We start from the raw sequence: 24,870 nt of genomic DNA, 5'->3' as shown, positions 1-24,870 counted from the left end.
GGTTTTAGGAGGAATTTTCTCAATTACAGGGAAATATTTGTTCCTCAGATGAATTTATCCCAGAAGGACGGATCAGGTTCCTCCTTTTCTCTGGGAATCTGAAGGACGTTTGTTTCTTCCAACATTCTTATTCAGCAACAGTCACTAAAATGTTTGTGTTGTTGTGGTTTCAGAGGAAGGCGACCCAGTAGCGCCCCCTAGACCAGTAAACACCACCCAGTAGAGGAGAACCAATAATCAAACTTTTTGGGACCAAATAAGCTTTTAATGGCTGAACCTTTAACTTGACAGGGGCGGATTTACCATTAGGCAACACTAGGCAGGTGCCTAGGGCCCCAAGTTTCTGGGGCCCCATAAAACTCTGTCTCTATGTATGGTTAATACAACTATTCCTTATTTATTCTCATTAATTATATTTTTGATAAAAATCCTTTGGCTACAATGCCATCAAAACACTACTGGAGACTTTGGAGACAACATCTAAAAGCAGCGAACTCTGCTCTCCAGAGCGAGTAGATTGGTAACCCCGCCTCCTGCTCTCCTCTATCTTGTCTGCTGTCATGATTCATGCAGCTATTATTTCATCCAAATGAAAACTATTTACTCCCGTTAAATAATCGGACATTGATGGATTTCACTCCGTCTGAAATTTATTTTTAACTTTGCAAAGAAATAAAGTTCGGCCCTTACTGCATTTAATCAGCCCTGTTCTGGTTTGGGCCGGTTATGGAGAAAATGGAGAAGAAGGACAAGAAGAGAGGGACAAAACCTAGAACAGAGAGTGGATGTCTATTCTATTAACATTTCTCTATCTGGATAACGGGGCTGTTTTATGTGTATTCAGTTTTAGAGGGCCCCCTTGCCTGTCTTTGCCTAGGGCCCCACATTTCCTAAATGCGCCTCTGAACATGTTTATCTGACTCCATCAAAACGAACATCATCATCATCGTCATCTTCCGTAATTCAGCCCTAACTGGTTCCAGTTGTTGCTGGTTTTTTGGCATCAGAGCAGTTCTGAGCTAATGGAGCAAAACCGAGTCTGCATCTGAAAAAATGTCTGAGCTAAAAAAAAAACATTTTAGAAACGTTAAAATCTAAATACTGGGTTTAGGTTTATTTTTGGAAACCCAAAGATGTTTTTTTTCAGCAGTTCATCCTTCTTTTCTTCTGAAATACCAGCATTAAAAGCCAGTTTGGGTCTGGAAAAAAAAAGCCTGTGTTAAATCTGTAGGGGGGGGGGCCCTCTGAGGCCTCCCCGGGCAGGGCCTCATTTAAAGGCAGGAAAGGAGAAAAGAACCACCGCCCCCTCTTCTTCTTCATCCGCTCCTTCTCAGGAAGATTAGTGGCCGTCCTTTTGGAGTCGGGAGGTGGACGCTGAGCCGTTTGCGGCGGCATTTTTCTCTGCCAGCGGGCCCTGACCCCCACAGAGCCCCCCCCACACACACAAACACAGAGGGCCGCCATCAATTACTCACTGTCCACCTGCGTGATAAAGAAATCTGTCCTTATCGCTGATCTGCTGCGCCTAAAATACCATTTACTGGGTTCTGTCAGACCAGCATACCCCGTCAGACCAGCAAACCCGCAGTTAATACCTGTTTATCCCTTTAGTTTTGTACAAAAAGTAGATTTTAAACTCCCTTAACGGGCGTGTATACCTTTAATCATGTACAAAAAAACTATTTAATTACTTACTGAAGGGATACACGCCCGTTGAGGTAGTTTAATTTTTATTTTTTGTACAAAACTAAAGGGATAAACTCAAATCTGACGTCGTGCGAATGCGTATTGACTATATGTATGCTGGTCTGACAGGGCATGCTAACAGGAGTCGCCACATTCCAGCTAATCCCAGCATTTTTCCAGTTTCTAATTGACTCCCAGTTTGAAGCTCAACCTTGAGAAAATGAATTAGTATTAATTAGTAGATTTATATTGAGGTATTTGTAGAACCTCCATCCTTTTTCAATAAAGAAAACTTCCCATATTTGGATCCAAAGCTGCAGCTAAGAGCATTTTCCTTTCAGATCAGATGTATTCTTCTTTCTTTTGATATATATGGGAATGCTACGCCTGTTTAGGTCTCAACCCCCCACTTATTGTGTCCTGGGACAGCCTCGGAGGTGCTAAGTACTTTCGGTCCTCCCCTGCGAACCGGCCAGACTCAGCAGAAAGACCTGGGAGGCACAAAAAGGGAGGAACTGCGGGTCGGGGAGCGCCGCCCTCATCAATCTCCTTCTCCAACGACAAACTCACTCTCAGCAAGATGTATGTCAGGAGCCACCAAAGCCAGTTAATCAAATCATTAGCGGCAGCCTCCTCTGGCCTAGTTTACACACGCTGACGAAAAGCAGAGAGAAAAAGAGAAAAGATAAACCTCCTGTCAAACATTTACCATGAGATCATCTGCATGGAAGCCAAGTTCATTAGCAGATATCCCTCAAAATGCAACCCAGATAAAAATAAAAACTAAACGAAATGCATTTATTTTGAAGGTTTTCAGTGAAGATAAAGGATATGATCTATTCTGTGATTTCTGTGACTTTAAACACAATTAAATGTAAATACTAAGATGGCCGACTGTTTTTTCTGGCTAAAACTCAAAGAAAATGCTTAAAATGACCAAAGCTAGCAGGCTAGCTAACATTAATTGATTAATACTAATAAAATAAACCATATAGTATTTTTATTTAGATTGTAGAAAATATGACAATTTGTTCCAAATTACTTCAACAAAAGCATAAAATAAACAGCAGCTAGTGAAAACCATGAAGGATTTTACTTTTTGTGCCAGTTTACTAAGGATTTAATCTAAAGAAAAACAAATTTTCTGACTACAGCAAACTGCCAAAGCTAACTAGTTAGCATCAGATTTTAGGCCTTTTTATTGACTTATTGAATTAAATCAACAAGTAAATGAATTAAAACTTTTACAGAAATTGTATCTAATAACTAAAACTATCTAAATTTTACTTCAAATAAAAAATCCTTATATAAATCACTAATTCCTTAAATTCCTCCGAGTTAGCCCTCTTTTCTTTTACCTTTCACTTATAATCATAAGCCATCAAACAGGCAAAGTAGACTAAAGTGCTAAATTTATCATATTTTATTTTAAATTGGAATAATAAAAGTAGTTAAAGTTGATAAAAAACAGCTGAGAACTGTAAAAGCTACGTAGCTTAGCATTCGCTAGCTGTTTTTCATCTGTAATGGAACAGTTAGCCGTATAGCTAGGTAGCCGTATCATTTAAATGAATCGGAAGAGTTCATCTTGTGTAAAGGTTTATCTTTTTTGTTCAGTTTCTAATTAAATGTGAACGGACCTGATTGTGTGTGAATATCTATCCGACTAGAAGATTAGCGACTGGATGAAAAATGGAGCTTTGGTTTCATCCGGTAAAACAGTCCAATAAACTACGCCAAGAGGATTAGGGCCACTGAAAAAATAAAGTTAACCGATTTTTTAATTTTATTTCAGCATAATGTGAGGAAAAAGTCAGAATTCTGACTTTAATTTGAGAATTCTGACTGAATTCTGACAGCTAACAAACATGTTAGCATCCAGCCGTAGCCATGTCTGTTTTAGAGTCTAGCTCTCTGGTTTTAATCTCCAGCTCTTCCATTAATCAAATAGCATCAGCAGGGACCCTCAGGGATGGAAAAGTCTCCTAATTCCATAATTTTCCACCAATGTGTTCCTGTTTCTCTCAAACATCTCACATCTTTGTCAGTGAAGCTGAGTGCTCCACATCTCTGCCTTCATGGGGCCAATCTACAGTAAGATCCACAATTCTCAGATTGAAGTCAGAATTCTGAGAAAAAAGTCAGAATTCCAAGATTAAAGTCAGAATTCTGAGAAAAAAGTCAGAATTCCAAGATTAAAGTCAGAATTCTGAGAAAAAAGTCAGAATTCCAAGATTAAAGTCAGAATTCTGAGAAAAAAGTCAGAATTCCAAGATTAAAGTCAGAATTCTGAGAAAAAAGTCAGAATTCCAAGATTAAAGTCAGAATTCTGAGAAAAAAGTCAGAATTCCAAGATTAAAGTCAGAATTCTGAGATTAAAGTCAGAATTCTGAGATTAAAGTCAGAATTCTGAGAAAAAAGTCAGAATTCCAAGATAAAAGTCAGAATTCTGAGATTAAAGTCAGAATTCTGAAAAAAAAAGTCAGAATTCCGAGATTAAAGTCAGAATTCTGAGAAAAAAGTCAGAATTCCAAGATAAAAGTCAGAATTCTGAGATTAAAGTCAGAATTCTGAGAAAAAAGTCAGAATTCCGAGATAAAAGTCAGAATTCTCAGATTAAAATCAAAATTCCGAAATAAAAGTCAGAATTCTGAGATTAAAATCAAAGTTCTGAGAAAAAAGTCAGAATTCCAAGATTAAAGTTAGAATTCTGAGATTAAAATCAAAATTCTGAGAAAAAAGTCAGAATTCCAAGATTAAAGTCATAATTCTGAGATTAAAGTCAGAATTCTGAGAAAAAAGTCAGAATTCCAAGATTAAAGTCAGAATTCTGAAAAAAATAGTCAGAATTCCGAGATTAAAGTCAGAATTCTGAAAAAAAAAGTCAGAATTCCGAGATAAAAGTCCGAATTCTCAGATTAAAATCAAAATTCCGAAATAAAAGTCAGAATTCTGAGATTAAAATCAAAGTTCTGAGAAAAAAGTCAGAATTCTGAGATTAAAATCAAAGTTCTGAGAAAAAAGTCAGAATTCTGAGATTAAAATCAAAATTCTGAGATTAAAGTCAGAATGTATTTCCATCTTAAACTGAAATATTTAAAAATTAGTTAAGTTTTTTTTTATTTCTTCAGTGACCCTAATCCTCTTGTATAATTGACCCGAAAAAAAGATTTTCTTTTTATTAAGTGTTTTTTCTACCAACGTTTCTTTTTTCAGTTTATTGTTGATCCAACTTTCCTTCAAGTCAAATGTGTGAAAGTTTCTAATGGAGAAAAAGGGCTTTGCCTTTAAGGATCACCTGTGATGTGTTTCAGTCTCTGAATGAAGAAAGGTTATTTTAAAAAAAGGCAATAACTCTAAATTTAACTAATCCAGAATAAATCGGATTTGAATCAATCCTCTGAACGCATATGTATAAAAATCGGAGGGGAAAAGCTTCATCCCTAATTCATGGCGACATCATTTCTCCACGGCCGACGTCTGCAGACTGACACGCGCATCAATAAGATTCAGCGGATTCTTTGTCATTTTCCTGCTTTTCCCAATAATATTTTCCATCTAAATACCCTGGGTTATTGCCAATGGGCCGGGAATCACCAAGGTCCCGGGCACGGCGTAAATCGCAGCGCTGTGGCATAAGCAGACAGATGCGAGCTGTCAGAGGAAATACAAGCGCTCATTTGAATCTATTAGCAGAGCGGCAGAGCTCGGTCAGGGGAGGATGGAGGACTTGAGTTGGTGAAAAGCTGCTGCTGGGGTTGATTTCCTGCTAAATGACAGCGATCCGCGTCCAAAAAGCAGCGTGCCACCATTAGGTTCTGAACAAAGAGGTTGGAGGAGGATCAGGACGCGGCAGATAGGAGCAGCAGGAACACCTGAGTCCCTCTAATTGACTCGTAGAGCGACGCATCCGTGTTTTAAACAAGTCTCACTCCAGCTTCATTATATGCGCAGCCCATTTCCATAGGCCTCTGGGAACAGGACCCCGCGCTGCCCGCGTGAAATAAATGACCGCTCCATGATAAATGGTTCTATTAGCAATCCAGATTGTTAAACTGTGATATAACCGATCGGAGAGGTGCAACCGGGGCCCATTCATTTCCCCCTCCTTCTGCACACAGACGCTGCTGTAAATAGCTTGTTTTTTTATGTGTAAATAACATATTAAAACTCTGCATTAGCCGTGTCCTTTGATAGAGAGGAAATTGTTCTAAATAAATAAAGCCGGACGGGAATATAAAACAGGGCGGGCTGTTATACAGCTGCTGTCGGGGGCTCAGAGGTGGGCATGACTTAGGTGACGGGAATCCTGCAGCCAACAGTAAACCAAAGCCAGACAATAAACGGGGCCTGCAGCCGTATATCACCACTGGGTACTTTTCCATGGAAAAAGGCCTTCAGGTTCAAGGACCTTTCTGGGTCTGCCTCGCTCTCAGCTGCAGATTGACTTATCAGGAGCGGGCAACTGGAATAATAATGCATATTACGGAGATAAGTAATTGCTTTGTCTCATCGGCGTGGCACACGCTTTTAAGCTTCTCCGCTATCTGATTGGCTGGGACGGCCGCCGCCAAACGACGCTGCTTGTTTATTTCAGATTAAAGCGGTCGGTGCCGATAGGGAGGAAGAGTTATGGAGAGGCTCTTAGTTTTAGCTGCTGGGAGATTCAGACCCAGAGGCAGAGGGTCGAACATTGATGAAACGGGAAAGTAAATAAAAAATCAGCTTCAGGGAGAAAAATGGTGCAAGAACTTGACTCAAAAACAGTTTTAAGGAAGTTTGGTTCCATCAAATAAAACCGGGACCAGAACCACCCAGGTCCTCCTGGAGACCAAATCAGCTGGTTCTGGAGAACCTCCCCAGAACGTCCTTAAACCGCCTGCAGCGCGACTCCATCGCCTCCGACATCTTATGGTTCTGAGGCGAGCGGCTAACCAGAACATCTGGAAAGTCCACCCAATCAGGCGGCAGAGGCTCTGTGGGAATTATTATAGGAGCCGGGAAGAGTCGGCTTTGTTCAAATATTGAAGAGGGCCGAGGAAAGAGGTGGAGCAGTGGCAGCTCCGGACCCAGAGCCGTGTCCCACATTGATGTTCTCCTCTGAACAATTAGCGTTGGTTCTGCAGCGTGGCAGGCCACCAACTTTCATTAGACTGGAGGTCTGCCACAGAACCGCTGCAGCCATTTGCATTTCAAAGTGGCCTGTCGCTCTGCATCCGTGTCAGCACTCTTCAGCGCCGTCCTCTCCGTCAGAACCATCGTCTTTACTCTGGAGGTGAGAACGAGGTCTTTTAACCTCATTAAAGGCGCCTTTCATCAGAGGATCGCTGACATCTCTGAAACAAACGGCCTCCCTGCCTGTCAGCCTCAGTTCCATGCTGGGACGCTCACACTAGGCCCAACATCTGGACCGGACCCTTCCGAACAACCGAACCCTTCGGAACAACCGGGCCCTTCGGAACAACTGGACCCTTCGAAACAACTGGACCCTTCAGGACAACAGAATCCTCCAGAACAACCAGACCCTTCAGAAAAAACGGACCCTTCCGAACAACCGAACCCTTCGGAAAGACTGGGCCCTTCGGAACAACAGAATCTTCAAAACAACCAGGCCCCTGGGAACATATGGACCCTTGGAAACAACTGGACCCTTCAGGACAACAGAATCCTCCAGAACAACCGGACCCTTTGGAACAAACGGACCCTTCAGAACAACCTGACCCTTGAGAAAAATCGGACCCTTGGACACAACTGGACCCTTCAGAACAATAGAACCCTCCAGAACAAACGGACCCTTCGGAACAAACGGACCCTTCGGAACAAACGGACCGTTCGGAAAAACTGACCCTTCGGAAAGACTGGGCCCTTCGGAACAACAGAACCTTCAGAACAACCAGGCCCTTCGGAACAACCGGGCCCTTCGGAACAACAGAACCTTCAGAACAACCGGACCCTTGGGAACAACCAGACCCTTCAGAACAACAGAACCTTCAGAACAACCGGACCCTTCAGAACAACAGAACCTTCAGTCCATCCTGACGGACCCCATTCCATCAAACATTGATCCTGTTCATATTTTAATTCTCTATATTCCAACGACACGAGCAGAAAGTTGGGAAATACGGATGTTATCAAGACCAACCTGAGACATAAAGATGGAAAGATCTGTTTTTTTTTAAAGCGATCGTCGAAACAAAAGGAGCTGCTTTTGACCTTTGACCTTTGCCAAAATTTAAATCAAACTAAAGAGTTTATTTTCAGGGAATTTAAAGTCTGACTCATGAATCCAGATCGATTAAAAACCCAAATCTTTATTTTTTTCATTCCATAAAAGCCAAGCATCTATTTCATTCTTTTGTAGTTTTCCATCATAAATCTCTTCTCATGCATTTAGTTGCTAGAAGTGGCGGCCTAGCGTAGGGCATAGGGCTTTGAATCCTGAGGTTGTGAGTTTGATCCCCCACTCCCACAGACTGCCACTCTGGGTCCCTGAGCAAGACCCTTAACCCCACACTGCTCCCCGGCGCTGCAGAGAATTCATTTCATTGCTCTGTACTTGTGACAGTGGAATGACAATAAAGTTGAATTCTATTCTAGTTATAGTTTCTAAATGACATGAAGTAACAGGTTTAGCTGAAATGGCTGATTGAAAGAAATAAAAATGTAGCATCTTAGCATCTGAAACTATAAATCATTGTTTAGTAAATCTAAATATTGAAGGAAATGATATTTGAGGCTTTTAATAAAATAAATAATCTGTTATCTTGTCTGCATCATAATTGGATTGTGGTCGCATCGTGGTTCTAACTATAGTCGCTTTTCCTTTGCCTCCAGTGAAATGAACGATAGGAGCGGTCCATCAGAACCACAGCAGAACCAAGTGAAGGGAACCGTTCCCTCCAGATCAAACGCCTTCTGACTGAGCAAAGGAAAACTCTGCAGCTTCGAGCTGAAAGTGAGGAAACATAAAGCTGTTCAACCAAAAAAAAACCCAGTAGACGTGTTTGTCTTCAGAATCAGGCTCAGATGTTTCATCTCCAACACTCAGACCAAAGATCAACAGATTAAACACACAGGATGAGTTTATTTAGATGTTAAATGGGGGATAAACTTCCAAACAATCTGCCAGTGTCCATATTGGTCCAACCTGGTCCATATTGGTCCAATTTGCTCCATCTCGGTCCAACCTGGTCCATTTTGGTCCAACCTGGTCCATTTTGGTCCAATCTGGTCTATCTTGGTCCAAGCTGGTCCATGTTGGTCCAACCTGGTCTATTTTGGACCAATTTGCTCCATCTCGGTCCAACCTGGTCCATTTTGGTCCAATCTGGTCTATTTTGGTCCAATTTGCTCCATCTTGGTCCAACCTACTCCATCTCGGTCCAACCTGGTCCATTTTGGTCCAATCTGGTCTATCTTGGTCCAACCTGGTACATTTTGGTCCAATTTGCTCCATCTTGGTCCAAATTGGTCTATCTTGGTCCATTCTGATCCATTTTGGTCCACTCGGGTCGAACCGGGTCCATTTGGACTTTTTTGGGGTTTAAAACCCCTGACAGACTTTGATTAGGCCGCTCTGAGTGATTCCTGTTGTATTGCTGCAGAGCTTCAGATCATCTGCAAACGTTGGTTGCCTGGAGCCAAAGACCAGGAAGCGGACGGTGGAAGTTCTGATCAGACTTTCCTACAGCTCTGCTCTCTCCATAACGGCAACGGTCACATGAAAGCTTCCTCTGGTATTTATATGTTATTTCTTTGACTTTCTTGGAGACATTTCTGGGTAAGAAGCGATAAAACGGTTAGTTTTGGTCAGAAATCTTCTCCTACAAGCTAAAAGTTGACGCCTGTGAGTTTTTTTGCAAACTCTGCTGCTCCTTTGGAACGAGGCCGTCTCCTCTTTACCAATTAATGAGCGTTTCTTTGTAATGGCAGGCCACCAAGTCCTCCATGAATGAGTAAAAATGTCACTAAATCACACGTTTAATTTGCATGTCAAAGAGGCCCATCAGCTTGCATCTCTGTGGGTTTTTGAAGCGCCGTGTCGTCCTCGGCTCCATCAGACCCCAGACGCTTTCCCTGCTTTTTCTTCTCTATACTCTGGAGGTAAGAACAAGGTCTTTCAGCCTCATTATGCCCGGCTTTCATCACACGCTGGCGGACATCTTTTAAACATGTATTCTCTCTTCCTGCCAGCCAGTGAGGATCACTGCTACTCTGCATTTAGTTCAACAACACCAAACCTCACCTGCTCCGACCCCCCTGCTCTGCTGTCACGCCGTGTTTTCTGCTGCACGCCGTTTAGGCGCTCGAACGGCACCGGAACGACGCCCAGCCTTCGCACTGGTTCCATCTGCATTCATGATTCTTTCATGGCTCCGGCTCCATTAGGATTCCTGGCAGACGCCTACGGTGAGTCACCTCTGACTGCTGAGGGTCTCTCATCAGGCCCGAGGAGAGCTGGGACCTGGCTCCCTGGACGGCACACCTTCTTTGACATGTATATTTCATAGTCCCTCCCCCTTTTGCCCCCTGACTGAGCACCTGTGAGACCTGGACTCATTGTCAAACAGGTCACAGCGGGCAGACCCCCGGACGGACCCGAAGCGTCCGTCCGGGGGTCTGCAGAAACTTTTAAACATCAGGTTACCTCTGGTTTCGGAGGGCGAGGCCTTCTTTGGGACGTCGCTGAAGCTGCTGCCGTCCATTTTGTCCTTCTTCTCCGTAGCTCTCGGTGACGGGGTCTCCATGGCCGGTTCGGCGCTGTGAGAGGAGAAGAAGATAGGCCGTTAAAGCCGAGCGCTCTGAGGAGGACATAAAATTCTGTTTCTCTGGAGCATAGAGTAACGGGCTGCCCCTCCCCGACCTATTGCTGTAAACCGCTGGCTAACAGACGTCAACTAAACACAGAAGAAGTGAATTATGTGTAAATATTTCCTGCTGTGAAACACTGTAAAAACGCCGCCTGCCTAACGGCAGAAAAGACGTGCAGCTAAGGTGGCCAGAGGGGGCGCTGTGGGGGGATCATGGTCGACGATTCAGCAGAACTAACCCTAACGACTAACCCTTTAACCATCAAGTGTCACTCCCAATAAAGTCCCACTGGCAGCTGTGGAAGGCGCATTGATTGAAGGTGGGGGTGTAAACGAGAATAAAGGACAGTAGTCCTATCTATAGCCACACAGTGACACCTAGGACTGGGCAATAATTACATTTGAAATATGATTGCTGTTTACCAAAATGCAATTTTCAAATCGCAGAGGTGCAGATTCTTATCATGCTATATTTAATAGTAAGACGCTAAATTTCTCCCTCCAGTCCTTTAGGGGGCGGTAAAATGCTTTAAAAGAGCTGCAGCTAGAAGTAGCGGTAAAGACAAAGGTGTGAAATCATCTACAAGAAGGAGGCGGGGGGAGGGGGGTGCAGACCACCTGGTTTCTGAGCATAAACCAGACTTTAGTGTTTAGGACTGGTTAGGGTTTCATACTGGTCTATTACCATTACATCCCAGTTTGGAGCCATTTGCCTCACAGTAAAGGCAGTTTATTAAAAACAGCCAAAGACCATCCAATGACCAGCCAAAGTCCAGCCAAGGACCATCCAAGGACTAGCCAAGGACTAGCCAAGGACCAGCCAAGGACCAGCCAAGGACTAGGCAGGGACCAGCCAAGGACTAGCCAAGGACTAGCCAAGGACCAGCCAAAGTCCAGCCAAGGACCATCCAAGGACTAGCCAAGGACTAGCCAAGGACCAGCCACGGACCAGCCAAGGACTAGCCAAGGACCAGCCAAGGACCAGCCAAGGACTAGGCAGGGACCAGCCAAGCACCCACCAAGGACCAGCCAAGGACCATCCAAGGACTAGCCAAGGACCGGCGAAAGGACCAGCCAAGGACCAGCCAAGGACTAGGCAGGGACCAGCCAAGGACTAGGCAGGGACCAGCCAAGGACCAGCCAAGGACCAGCCAAGGACCATCCAAGGACTAGCCAAGGACCGGCGAAAGGACCAGCCAAGGACCAGCCAAGGACTAGGCAGGGACCAGCCAAGCACCCACCAAGGACTAGGCAGGGACCAGCCAAGGACCAGCCAAGGACTAGGCAGGGACCAGCCAAGCACCCACCAAGGACTAGGCAGGGACCAGCCAAGGACCAGCCAAGGACCAGCCAAGGACTAGGCAGGGACCAGCCAAGCACCCACCAAGGACTAGGCAGGGACCAGCCAAGGACCAGCCAAGGACCATCCAAGGACTAGCCAAGGACCGGCGAAAGGACCAGCCAAGGACCAGCCAAGGACTAGGCAGGGACCAGCCAAGCACCCACCAAGGACCAGCCAAGGACGTGCCAAGGACCGACGAAAGGACCAGCCAAGGACCAACCAAGGACCAGCCAAGGACCAGTCAAGGACTAGCCAAGGACCAGCCAAGGACCAGCCAAGGACGTGCCAAGGACCGACAAAAGGACCAGACAAGGACCAGCCAAGGACCAGCCAAGGACCAACCAAGGACCAGCCAAGGACCAACCAAGGACCAGCCAAGGACCAGCCAAGGACCAGCCAAGGACCAGCCAAGGACTAGGCAGGGACCAGCCAAGCACCCACCAAGGACCAGCCAAGGACCAGCCAAGAAACCCACCAAGGACCATCCAAGGACCAGCCAAGGACCAGCCAAGGACCAGCCAAGGACTAGCCAAGGACCAGCCAAGCACAGACGAAAGGACCATCCAAGGACCAGCCAAGGACCAGCCAAGGACCAGCCAAGGACCAGCCAAGAAACCCACCAAGGACCATCCAAGGACCAGCCAAGGACTAGCCAAGGACCATCCAAGGACCAGCCAAGGACTAGCCAAGGACCAGCCAAGCACAGACGAAAGGACCATCCAAGGACCAGCCAAGGACCAGCCAAGGACCATCCAAGGACCATCCAAGGACCATCCAAGGACCAGCTAAGCGTAAAATTTAAAACAAGATAAAATGTAACTGAATATAAATTCTTCTTTGTACTTTTAATGGTTTTATTTTAGCATTTCTATAGATTTTTTAATTTTGGATCCAGCAGAAGGTTCTGCCTTTAGCCAGGGCAGGTTTCTACTTCCTGGACCAGAAACTCGCACCTTCAGGCTTTAAATCCCCATAAATCTGATCTGGAACAACCAGATTAAAACGATTAAAACTGAGACTAGATCTTCCTTTTCATCAGATCATCAGAACGGGCTGAGCGTCTGTGGCGTGAGCGTGGTTTCTGTATTTACATAAACTTGGCGTGAACCTGAAACCTCGGTGCGGTTCCCGCCTGGCACGCGGCCCGCTGGCACCTCTTCACTCTGCAGGAATCTGGGAGATTATCCTGGAGGGCTGAGCAAACATGTCGGAGGATTTGCTCACAAACCGCAAACCTTGTTGTGCAGTTTGCTCTCCTGCTGCAAGCGCCGCCCCTCACAGCTCAATCCGCTGCAGGGGGAGCGGCGGGGGGGGGGGTTACAGGGGTTAAAGGGGACGGGGGATAAGGAGGTGGGGGTCCTGGCTGCATGTCATCAAAGTTTATTTGGCTGTTGACCTTTCCACGCCGCCATTCAGGGAGGCTTTGGGGCCTGAATGGTTAGAACAATACGACTTGATCTTCAAAGCTGGGAGGGAAATGAAGACTCTCTAAGTAGAGATAAGGAGGAGCATCTTTAAAGTTTCTCCTTTCAAAGCCTTCTGCTCTAAAGTCTGCAGATAAAGCAATTAGAAACATTTAAAAAAAACCAAGAACTGAAGCATTTTCTGATTTCTAACCTGGAAAATTATCGTTTGGATTTTTTAAGCTGAAGTTCATCGTTTTTCTTTCATGTTTTCTGCAGCTGCAACAAATGAAAGCTGGTTTGAAAGTTTTTATTTCTACCTTCAAGTAGTTTTTCCTGCATTACTCATGATCTCAAACAGAAACATTCTCCAAACTCTTCCAAAAAAGTAAAAAAAGACTCTGTTTCCAAGTTTGAAGACGTTTCTCTTCCCATCCAGGAAGATTCTTAAATTTAAAATGTCAGAAATAACCAACGGATCAGACTTTAAACCTTTAAAGGTTCTTTACCATTACAGAGATAAAAAGATAAAGTTTTAGGAAGTGTTCAGCAGTATTCACCCTAGTTAAATAAATAGAGATCAATGGATTTCACTCAGTCGGCGCTTTATTTTATCTTTGCAAAGAGAGAACAGTTCATCGTACGGTCCTTATTGCGCGGTAATCAGCCCAGTTCTGATCTGGGCAGCGTTCGTTCCACCTTACTTACAAAAATGGTTCTAAGTAAGGGGGGAAAAAGACCTCACCTATTTAGCCAGGCCAACAATTCCCTCTAACGACCCCCCCTTTAGAGACATAGACAGGTATGGGGCATTGCAGACTAACAAAGAAGCCAAACGACCCCCATTCCAAAGAGATGGACCCATTTTTCAGGTTCAATTTGCATGTTTCTAAACCAAAGCTAGGCTTTGTTGAGCTGCTAAAACACTATTTCTGACATTTTGAAATGAAAAATCTTCCTGGATGGGAAGCGAAACGTCTTCAAACTTGGAAACAAAGTCCAGAGGATTGATTTTAACTTTTTTTAGAGTGACTCTGACCTGGATGACTGCATATTCTCCAAACCATGCTTTCCGTATGTGGACATGTGACATGGAATCACTGGCTAAACCAGTAAAAACTGGTTCAGTTTGACAACCAGATCGGATTCCTGCCTGAGAACCAGAAAGCATCACTGGTCTGACCCAAAGCCTCCCAGAGCTCCCAGAACATCCAGACCATAATTTCAGGGTTTGGATCTAATATTGTGGTAAATCTACCAGTAGAAATCCTTAAAGTAGAAAGACTTACGTAAACACCTACTCAGGGTTAGGGAAACTGCAATTTACACTGGCCAGTGGGGGGGTCAATGAGGTGGCCACCCCCTGGTGACAACACTGCCTCCACAGGAAGGGAGGGTTAGTGTTTAGGGGTGGGTTTGGGATTGTGTCATGGTCTCATAAAACCTTCTGTTGAAGTAATTTTGGGAAGGGGGGAAAATGCTGGTTAGCTGATTGGCCTATGTTGGTGATAGACGGGCCAAATAAACCAATCAGATCAACGAAGCATATGACGTACTAACAGAGCGACGACGAAGAGGAGCCGATTGATAGATCAAACTCTTGGCGAAACCAGTCGGGAGAAGAGCAAAAACATATTTTCCTCTGAGAAAAGCCTCCAGAGCAGTGTTTTGCTCTTCTTTCAGTGAAGAAATACTCTGTAATTCCGATATAACTTGCTCGATAGCCACGCTAATGCTAGTTTCATCGGCTGAAGCCGCCATGTTCTTTAGACTGAACTGTCGCGCTTTTCGTTGCGTCACACCTCAACCCGCCTCAAAGCCAACGCTGATTGGACGTTCGTTTGGTGAACGGCTCCAAATTTTCTTTAACGGAGAGTCTCCAGACTGATCTGCGAGTGAAACCTTGAAAGCTCGCAAGATCAGGATGGTCTCACGAGGCTGGGTCTCATACTGGTCCGATACCATTACATCCCAGTTTGGAGCCGTTTTCCTCAAAATAAAAGCAGTTTATGCACCGACATTAAAAACAAGGACCAGCTGAGCGGAAATTTTAAAACAAGATAACATTTAACTGAATATAAATTCTTCTTTTGTACTTTTAAGGGTTTTATTTTGGTATTTTTATAGATTTTTAATTTGGCGTTTGGATCTAACAGGAGGCTCCGCCTTTGGCCAGGGGAGGTTTCTACTCCTTGGACTGAAAATTCACACCTTTAGGCTTTAAATCCCGATAAAACTGTCAAACATGGAGGTGGTGGTGTGATGGTGTGGGCTGCTTTACTGCATCTTATGTGGACAGTAGAAGAATCAGAATGATTGCTTTAGAACGGCCTAGTCAAAGTCAACGCTCACAGAGCACCACTGGTGCTGCCTGCCTGTCGGGTTTAGGGGGGTGATTACTTCCTCGCCTTTTTATTCATTACTCTTGTCCTGATTTGATGTAATTATTAATCTGAAGTAAAGCTCAGGGAGCTCAGAGCTCCATCCAGACCTCAGGTCTAGTTGCCCCCCTCCCCCTCTCCCCTCCCAAGTAGCGCCACCAGCCTAGAGTTCAGCAGCTGACGGTTTCCAGCTTTGATGAACCCCCGTTCATTGAGTTGCTGAGTGACTGGAAGCCATCTTTACTGCCTCTAACAAAGCAGAACGTCTGACTGACACTCCTGCCTGCCGTTGTCTTTATAGCCGAAGGATGAATCGGTGGAACAGGTGTTAGCGCCCGGCGCCGCGGCCTCCTGGGAAGCCCTTCACCGCACGCAGGCACGCATTCAAAACGCCGCTTTTAGTGGAGGTGATATACGAGGACCATAATGGGCGTCCTCCACGCCTACGGCTCTCTGATCTGTCCTCGCAAATCAATATTAGTCAGGCTTAACGTTTGCTGCTTAGCAGAGCGCTGCCTGCAGCCTGAAACAACGGCTCATTTTATGACGCTTGGTTTCCTAAAGCTCTAACCAACTTTAGCCATTCTGAAAGCAGAATGGGAGGCAGATCTTTTAGTTCTCAGGCTCCTCTCCTGTGGAACCAACTACCAGTTTTAGTCCGTGAGGCAGACACCCTGTCTACTTTTAAGGCTAGGCTTAAAACTTTCCTTTTTGATAAAGCTTCTAGTTAGAGTGGCTCAGGTTATCCTGATCTATCTCTATAGTTCTGCTGCTATAGGCTTAGACTGCTGGAGGACATAGGGACCCCTTTTTCATCATTCTGCTTCATTCTATCTCTATTCTCCCACTCTGCAGAATCTGTTAGTTCAATCTCTAACGTTCTGCTCTCTCTGCTTTTCCTCATAGTAGCTCCATCTGGTCTGTTCCTGTTTGGTTGTTCAAACCTCCATAAACTAACCAGCAGGAGTTTCTAACAACCCGGTTAGCAAGTCAATAGTTGAGTGCATTAACCAGGCCTCCTGCTGCTGACTGAGGATCCTTTCACAAACCCTAACATCCATTTATCTGGGGGTAACAGATGACAAAGGGCTCTACAATAAGCCCCCACCCCCACCTCTTTCTGCTGACTCATTGTGACGAAGTCAATGAATGTTTCTGCTCACAGAAACTTGCCTCAACTTCAGTCTCTTCTTCTCTTCTTTCGACCCTCTCAGCTGTTCATTAAGACTTTTCTGCATGAATGCATGTTTAAGTAGCCCCCCCCGGGTGCGCGGTCGGAGCTGCTTTATCAAACGAAACATATTCCGAATTATTAAGCAGCCGATCGCTGATTCAACCGTAGGTTTGATGGACGCGCTGATCTGAGGTAGCTGAAGGTCCAAAACGTACGTGATGTTAATGACAGACCAGCTAACGCTCAGAGGGAGCATGGATGTGTGTCCGTGATGAAATCCAACCAGCTCCTGATATCAGAGCTGTTAGGGTGACGACATCCCCTCCGTCAGGTGCTCAGGTGTAACAGACCAGACCTCGGCTCATCAACGGCTACAACCGGCAGCAAGTGTCTCCCTGTTTTTTAGAACGGCTCTTGTCAAGCAAACAAACGATTCTGTCTAAGCCTGAAAGGTCACCGCATAGCCGAGTAAAATCACGGAGCACGCAGTCAATTCCTCGGTGAGGCACCCCCTTACCAAGGACCACTTGCTGGAATTTATGGCGGGGCCTCGCACCTATTCTCCCTTTGAATAATAGCCGTGGTGTAAAAGCAGCCCGGGTCGGTGGTTACTCTAAAATAGAATGCGGCTTCAAGTGGAGACGGGGTTGTTTATTGTACGAGCCAAGGAGGCACAAATAGAGGCTAACGGTGACATCTGAATTTATACCAACGGGTTCCTCTAAACTTCAAGAAAAGCAAATGAGACCCAACGTCCCTGATGTATGTGCTGGAAGAAACAGAACGCAGGGGGGAACCGGGAGGTAGTCCCAGGAGAACTGGATCCAGCCTGGAGTTTCAACGCTTTCAGCTCCTCCATGAAGACGAAGAGGCTGATTTCCCTCAGAGGAATGAGCCTGGATGTTCAATATCCTGTGGCTGATCTCCTCCTGGCCTCTGCAACGGCCAACAGATGTGACGGGTGGGTTCAGAGCCCCCCCTCTCCGACCCCTATGGGGTGAAATGAATGAGCGCCGCCCACCTGTGGGCCTCAGCGGACCTTGACCTCTCTTTGAGGTAGCCTAAAGCTTCCTGCCAGGCCTGTGTGGCTGCAGGAAGGCATTCCAGGCATTCCTTCATCATTATTAGCCACCTCCTCACGTACAGAGAGGGAAACCAGCCTCCATCAGACGCCACTGCTACTCGCCACTTAAAGTCACAGCATGGATGAAAACTTTATGAACGTCTTTGATCATCAGGATCCCAGACGAAAGATCGCGATACTTTAATTAAAGCTTTAAATGCTATTCAGGTGGAGCGCTACAGTGGTAGCCATTCAGCATCTACCCACTTTCCTTTATGGGTCATTGGCTGGTCCTTGGATGGTCCTTGGCTAGTCCTTGGTTGGTCCTTGGCTAGTCCTTGGATGGTCATTGGCTAGTCCTTGGCTGGTCCTTGGATGGTCATTGGCTGGTCCTTGGCTGGTCATTGGCTAGTCCTTGGTTGGTCCTTGGCTAGTCCTTGGATGGTCATTGGCTAGTCCTTGGCTGGTCCTTGGATGGTCATTGGCTGGTTAGTGGTTGAGCCTTGGCTGGTCCTTGGCTAGTCCTTGGCTGGTCCTTGGCTAGTCCTTGGATGGTCATTGGCTAGTCTTTGGCTGGTCATTGGCTGGTCATTGGCTGGTCATTGGCTGGTCCTTGGATGGTCCTTGGCTGGTCTTTGGCTGGTCATTGGCTGGTCCTTGGATGGTCCTTGGCTGGTCCTTGGATGGTCATTGGCTGGTCCTTGGATGGTCCTTGGCTGGTCCTTGGATGGTCATTGGCTGGTCCTTGGCTGGTCATTGGCTAGTCCTTGGTTGGTCCTTGGCTAGTCCTTGGATGGTCATTGGCTAGTCCTTGGCTGGTCCTTGGATGGTCATTGGCTGGTTAGTGGTTGAGCCTTGGCTGGTCCTTGGCTAGTCCTTGGCTGGTCCTTGGCTAGTCCTTGGATGGTCATTGGCTAGTCTTTGGCTGGTCATTGGCTGGTCATTGGCTGGTCATTGGCTAGTCTTTGGCTGGTCATTGGCTGGTCTTTGGCTGGTCATTGGCTGGTCCTTGGCTGGTCATTGGCTAGTCCTTGGTTGGTCCTTGGCTAGTCCTTGGATGGTCATTGGCTAGTCCTTGGCTGGTCCTTGGATAGTCATTGGCTGGTTAGTGGTTGAGCCTTGGCTGGTCCTTGGCTAGTCCTTGGCTGGTCCTTGGCTAGTCCTTGGATGGTCATTGGCTAGTCTTTGGCTGGTCATTGGCTGGTCATTGGCTGGTCCTTGGATGGTCCTTGGCTTGTCCTTGGCTAGTCCTTGGCTGGTCATTGGCTGGTCCTTGTATGGTCCTTGGATGGTCCTTGGATGGTCCTTGGCTAGTTCCTGGCTAGTCCTTGGCTGGTCATTGGCTGGTCCTTGGATGGTCCTTGGCTGGTCCTTGGATGGTCCTTGGCTGGTCTTTGGCTGGTCATTGGCTGGTCCTTGGATGGTCCTTGGCTGGTCCTTGGATGGTCATTGGCTGGTCCTTGGATGGTCCTTGGCTGGTCCTTGGATGGTCATTGGCTGGTCCTTGGCTGGTCATTGGCTAGTCCTTGGTTGGTCCTTGGCTAGTCCTTGGATGGTCATTGGCTAGTCCTTGGCTGGTCCTTGGATGGTCATTGGCTGGTTAGTGGTTGAGCCTTGGCTGGTCCTTGGCTAGTCCTTGGCTGGTCCTTGGCTAGTCCTTGGATGGTCATTGGCTAGTCTTTGGCTGGTCATTGGCTGGTCATTGGCTGGTCATTGGCTAGTCTTTGGCTGGTCATTGGCTGGTCTTTGGCTGGTCATTGGCTGGTCCTTGGCTGGTCATTGGCTAGTCCTTGGTTGGTCCTTGGCTAGTCCTTGGATGGTCATTGGCTAGTCCTTGGCTGGTCCTTGGATGGTCATTGGCTGGTTAGTGGTTGAGCCTTGGCTGGTCCTTGGCTAGTCCTTGGCTGGTCCTTGGCTAGTCCTTGGATGGTCATTGGCTAGTCTTTGGCTGGTCCTTGGATGGTCCTTGGCTTGTCCTTGGCTAGTCCTTGGCTGGTCATTGGCTGGTCCTTGTATGGTCCTTGGATGGTCCTTGGATGGTCCTTGGCTAGTTCCTGGCTAGTCCTTGGCTGGTCATTGGCTGGTCCTTGGATGGTCCTTGGCTGGTCCTTGGCTAGTCCTTGGCTGGTCATTGGCTGGTCCTTGTATGGTCCTTGGATGATCCTTGGATGGTCAGTGGTTGAGCCTTAGCTGGTCCTTGGCTAGTAACCATTTGACTTGCTGTTGTCAAAATTCCTCAGCAGATGGCCGCTCACACTGAGCCTGGTTCTGCTGGAGGTTTCTTCCTGTTCAAAGGGAGCTTTTCCTCTCCACTGTCGCTACAAGCATGCTTAGTGTGAGGGATTGCTGAAGAGTCAATGAGTCGATGCAATCAGCTGGTTTTCCTTAGATAGAAAACTTTGAATCAATCTGACTGGATGATCTGGTGAACTGGAAAGTGACCTGAGATGACATGATGTGAATTGGAGCTATAGAAATAGACTGAATAGAATAGAATCATGTGAATCTAATTAATCCATCAAACTAGCAGGAAATGAATGAATAGTTTTGGAACGACTCGGTAAAGCTTGATTGCTGCGGTTCTGTTAGTTTGCCGTATTTTATTTTGCTTTTTATATATGCTTTATAGTTTTGCTCAATAAGTTTTTTATTCTAAATGTGTGAAGTTTAGAGACTTTTTTATGTTTTTTATTTATTTGTCCGATTTTATGACGTTAAAACACCGTTAGAGCAGCGTATAAACGCCCCCCTCGGTGTGACCCTATGGGGGTCTGAAAGGTCCGCTCCGTCCCAGAGGGGGGGGCGGGAAAAGGCCCGGGTCGCCGGCGGCTCTGACCCCTCAGACCGTCCCTGATCTCTGATCCTCCCATCGCCGCCGCCGCCGCTCCCTCAGATCAGAGAGCGGCCTGACGGTGGCGATCCCGCCGCCCCTTCAGGAGTTAATTAACAGCCCCATCAAAGCTGATCCCAACACGGCACAGAGGAGGGACTGCAGTCCCCCATTGGGCCCCTAGTGGACCCCCAGTGGGGGCCCCCCCTCCCCAAACCTTTGATTCCTCCTGTCAGTTCTGCTGAGGTTTCCCTGAACTCAGATCTGTTCTCATCCAGTTTAATTACTGCTGCTGATGGCGGATCTGCTGGAGGAGGATGTTCATCCCCGCGCGTGACATCACTTAACCACGGCCCCACGGCCCCCCAGCTCCACGGCCCCGTGTTCCCATCCAAAGGATCCGAGGTTATTGGAGCCGCCAGTGATATCCAGTCACACATTAGCAGCCGCAGAGGTCAGAGTTCAAACCGGCTACAGGAAGCGAGAGGAGAGACGCCGTTCAGACCCAGGAACCCGATTTTTTTCCTCACGCTTCCGATTAAAAAAAAATCCAACTAACAAATAAAAACATTTCTAACCTGTTTAGAAAATTAAAACTTTCATTAAATCACCAAAAAATCTTGAGAAATTTATAAAATTTTCACAGAAATATACCGTAGTGATTATAACTAAATTACAACTAAAGCTTTGATTTAAATCAGTCTAACAATTAAAAATAAATTAAAATAAATCATTTTATATAAAGAACTAGAATGTTTTTATTCTTTAACGTTTCCATCAATCAGAGCGTCTCAGATTAAACCTGACGAAGCTTCAACAAAGATATTTAACCCTTTAAAGGACAAGTTAGCGTTTTAGATCACCTGCACCCCCCTTACAAACGGAGCCCCCCGTCCCTCAGTGAAACTAGAAGCACTAGATCTATATCCAGCTATTCAGCAAAGATGCTGCTACATGGCTGCACGTCTGATTTTAGCATTTGATCAATTAAACTGAAAAAACGATCTAAAAATAAGTAAAAATGTATTAAATTAAAAGTATTTGAGCAGCTAAATGAGATGATCTGCTGATAGAAGATTTTACTCCTAAAATAAGATATTATGCACGTGAAATAAGACACATCGGTAAACTGTCTCACTTACCTGCTTAATTCAAGAAAAAAATTCACTTATTTTAACAAAGATTGAGGATATATTACCTGAAAAAAAATGATGTAGAAACAAGTAAACATTTCTTAAATTAAATGTATTTCCCCTTAATTTGAGCAGGTAAATGAGATGATCTGCCAATGGAATGAGGATTTTTACTCTTAAAATAAGATATTTAGATAAAATTCACTTTGATGTAATTGTGTTTCCTTATTTTAAATGTAAATTATCTTGTTCATTTGGCAAAATGTCTCATTTATTTCCTCAATTCAAGAACAAAAACACTTATCTGGAGAAGAAATGACTTGATTGATTTTCAAGAAAAAAAGGTAAAAAGCTAATTAAAAAGTGAATAAGCCTCGTTAACAATTCTATTTATGTTTATAAACTAAAAACTGTCAGAATCAGCATTAATGTTGGAACAAAATAAAATGTGTTTCTTTCTCTCTGAGTGTTTTTCTAGAAGCACTTTGGTTATTTTTCTTAATCTATTCGGGGAAGTTCTTGTTATTCCACTGATATTAATTTTTAACCTGGATTCCAATAAAACTATTGGCTGAAATTTACATTTTTTAAGATATTTCCTTATAAAGAGTGAAGAACCGGAAACAATCGGCTTTAATTTTCTAACTCTGAATAACTGAATGATGATGCAGCTGCAGCCTGGAAGCTCAGCAGCGTTTAATCATCCCCCCCCCCCAGACAGCTGGAAAACCAGCCGAAAATCCTAAAATGAAAAACTTAAAGGATGTTTGGTTCCAGAAGTGAAAAACATTTAAACGGGTTTGTTTAGTTAATGTTGAAGCAGGTTTGGGGCCTTTTCTCAGAAAGCACCCGCGGCCCCCGGGGGCCACGCTGAGCTGTAATTGCTGTGGACTTGTTGTGTTGTGGGATAAGAGACTTTTGAGTCCTCACAGCAGGGAGTTTTACTCTCTTAAATCCCCCCCCCCCTTCATGGCTTGCATGCCTGCTCCCCCACGCCCCCCCCAGTAGATCCATCGTTTCCAGACTTTTATTTTCTTTTTCACTCATTACACTCTGCAGTGATTTTCCCAGAAATTCCCGCCAGGATGTGTGAAAGTGACAGGCGCTCGTGGGGGAAGGATGAAAGTGACATCCCCATCCCAGGTTTGGGAATGTCACGGTGAATAATGTGGAGGGCCCCATTATTCCTCCTCCTCCTCCTCCTCCTCCTGACTGCTGGAACTCTTCATCCCGCACAAAAGCAAACGCACTAAAACTTTTCTTCTGATGCAAATGAACGCAGAGAGCATTCAGGATCAGAAATAACAAAAAAGAAAAATCCAGAGTGAGGCCAGAAAGGAGAGGAAGGAGGCTGCGCTTCATTTTTAATAAAACTGCAAACATTTACTTTCTTCTTCTTCTGCGGATTTAAGGTTTAAAAATGCTGATTTATCTAATACAAAAAGATGATTAATTAACTGCTGCAAAAACAATTCTGAATTAATGTTAAAATAGATAAAGGAGGTTTTAATTATTATAACAGTTGGAGATTTTCAGCTAATTTAAAATAAGCAGAAATATAAATGACAAAGAAAAAAATAAATTTATCCTTTAAATTTAAAAATATGAAAAGATTTGATGGATTTTTAAGGATAAATTTTTCTCATTTTCTCAAATGGATCCAACATAAATAGATTAAAATTTTAATTTAATTGAATAAATTTGTTATAAAAAGGTGATAGAAATAAAGAGCAAACAGCACATGGTCTGCAGACTCACCCCGATCGCTCCTCTCTCTGACTCCTTCCTCCTCAGCTCCTCAACTTTGCTCTCAGTGAGGAGAAGCGCCTCCAAGCACGTGGAAAGCCATCGGAGGCGCGCGGCGCGCGGCGGCTGAAGGGAGAAAAGTTTCACCTCCACGCAGCGCAGAGACACGCAAAGTGAGGAGAAGTTCCGAGAGGCGCAGCTCCGCGCAGCCTGGGGGGGAGGAGGAGGAGGAGGAGCAGGAGGAGGAGGGAAAGTTTGAAGACTGGAGCAGAGAGGAGGAGAAAGTTTCACCGGGATGCTGCTGCGGAGCTTCCAGGATGCGGGGCTGCTCCTCCTCCTCCTCCCGCTCCTCCTCCTGCTCCTCCTCTGACCAATAAATGCAGTTTTCTTCTTTACCGGCAGTTTCCTAAAGATCAAAGCCTCTAAAGTTATTTAGAGAAAATTGAGCAAAAAGCTGAAAATCAGAGCAGAATCTTTGACCTTTGACCTCTCAGCTCCGCTCATCTAGAACCTGAGCAGCTGATGATCAACTGGATCTGTTTGCTTTCCTGGAAAACTTCCTCCTGTCGGTTGCTTTGCGGATCCTCACTGCCCCCCCTCTCAGTCCTGTGCAGCGCTGACCTCTAGCGGAGGACTGGCTGAACTGCAGCTGTTCTCTGCAGCGCTTTATGTGAGTTAAACAGTAAAATAGAAGGAAAATAAAAGCGAGAAGAGATTAAAATATGATAGTAATACAAATAGTTTAGCAATTTGAAGCAGTTTAGAAAAAATTTTACTTAGAAGTTTATTAGGTTGGATTCATGAGGGAGAAAAACTCTCCATGTTTAATTAGTTAAAGAAGAAATCTGTGTTTCCACCTTCAAGCTCCTTCTCTCTGCATCGATTTCCTGAAAAGAAAACTTTAAATAACACTTTATAACGCATTAAATCACTACGATGTAGTATTAGGCAAAGCTAGAGAATTGCTTTCTATTTCGAGAATAAAATCATAAAATTATGAGAATAAAGTCCTAAAATTACGAGAAACAAGTCATATTTTATACCAACTCTTCCCAGAATCCCTTTCTTCCCTAAATGAGGAATGTTGAGCATCATGGGAAGTTATACTTTAGCATCGGTTTGACAAATCAGGAAATCTTTGGGTTGATGAATGATGACTTAATTCACATAATATTACGACTATATTCTCAAAATGAAAATAAATAAATGAATAAATAAAAAATCTCTGGCCCTAAAACTCTATAGTAAATAACCAGGAGACACGACAACAGATTCTGATAGGAATTATAATCTTTCTCAGAT

General features: G+C 45.0%; 1 protein-coding gene across 1 annotated transcript in view; it reads right to left on the bottom strand.

The window, feature by feature from the left end:
* Positions 1-23,742, bottom strand: part of LOC119771615 (zinc finger protein GLI2-like) — a 77,959-nt gene extending 54,217 nt beyond the window's left edge. The window contains exons 1-2 of the mRNA XM_038267708.1: positions 23,581-23,742; positions 10,334-10,446 (exon numbers count right to left, since the gene is read on the bottom strand). Of these exons, the coding sequence (XP_038123636.1) occupies positions 10,334-10,433 (100 nt within the window). The 5' untranslated portion in view covers positions 10,434-10,446; positions 23,581-23,742. The remainder of the gene's footprint in view (positions 1-10,333; positions 10,447-23,580) is intronic.
* Between the last annotated feature and the right edge of the window lie 1,128 nt (positions 23,743-24,870).

The sequence above is a fragment of the Cyprinodon tularosa genome, unplaced genomic scaffold (assembly GCF_016077235.1).
Source record: "Cyprinodon tularosa strain WSP-4 unplaced genomic scaffold, ASM1607723v1 ctg681, whole genome shotgun sequence".
Lineage (NCBI taxonomy): Eukaryota > Metazoa > Chordata > Actinopteri > Cyprinodontiformes > Cyprinodontidae > Cyprinodon > Cyprinodon tularosa.
Note: the sequence above shows the minus strand (reverse complement) of the source record. Positions and strands in the feature narration are given on the sequence as shown.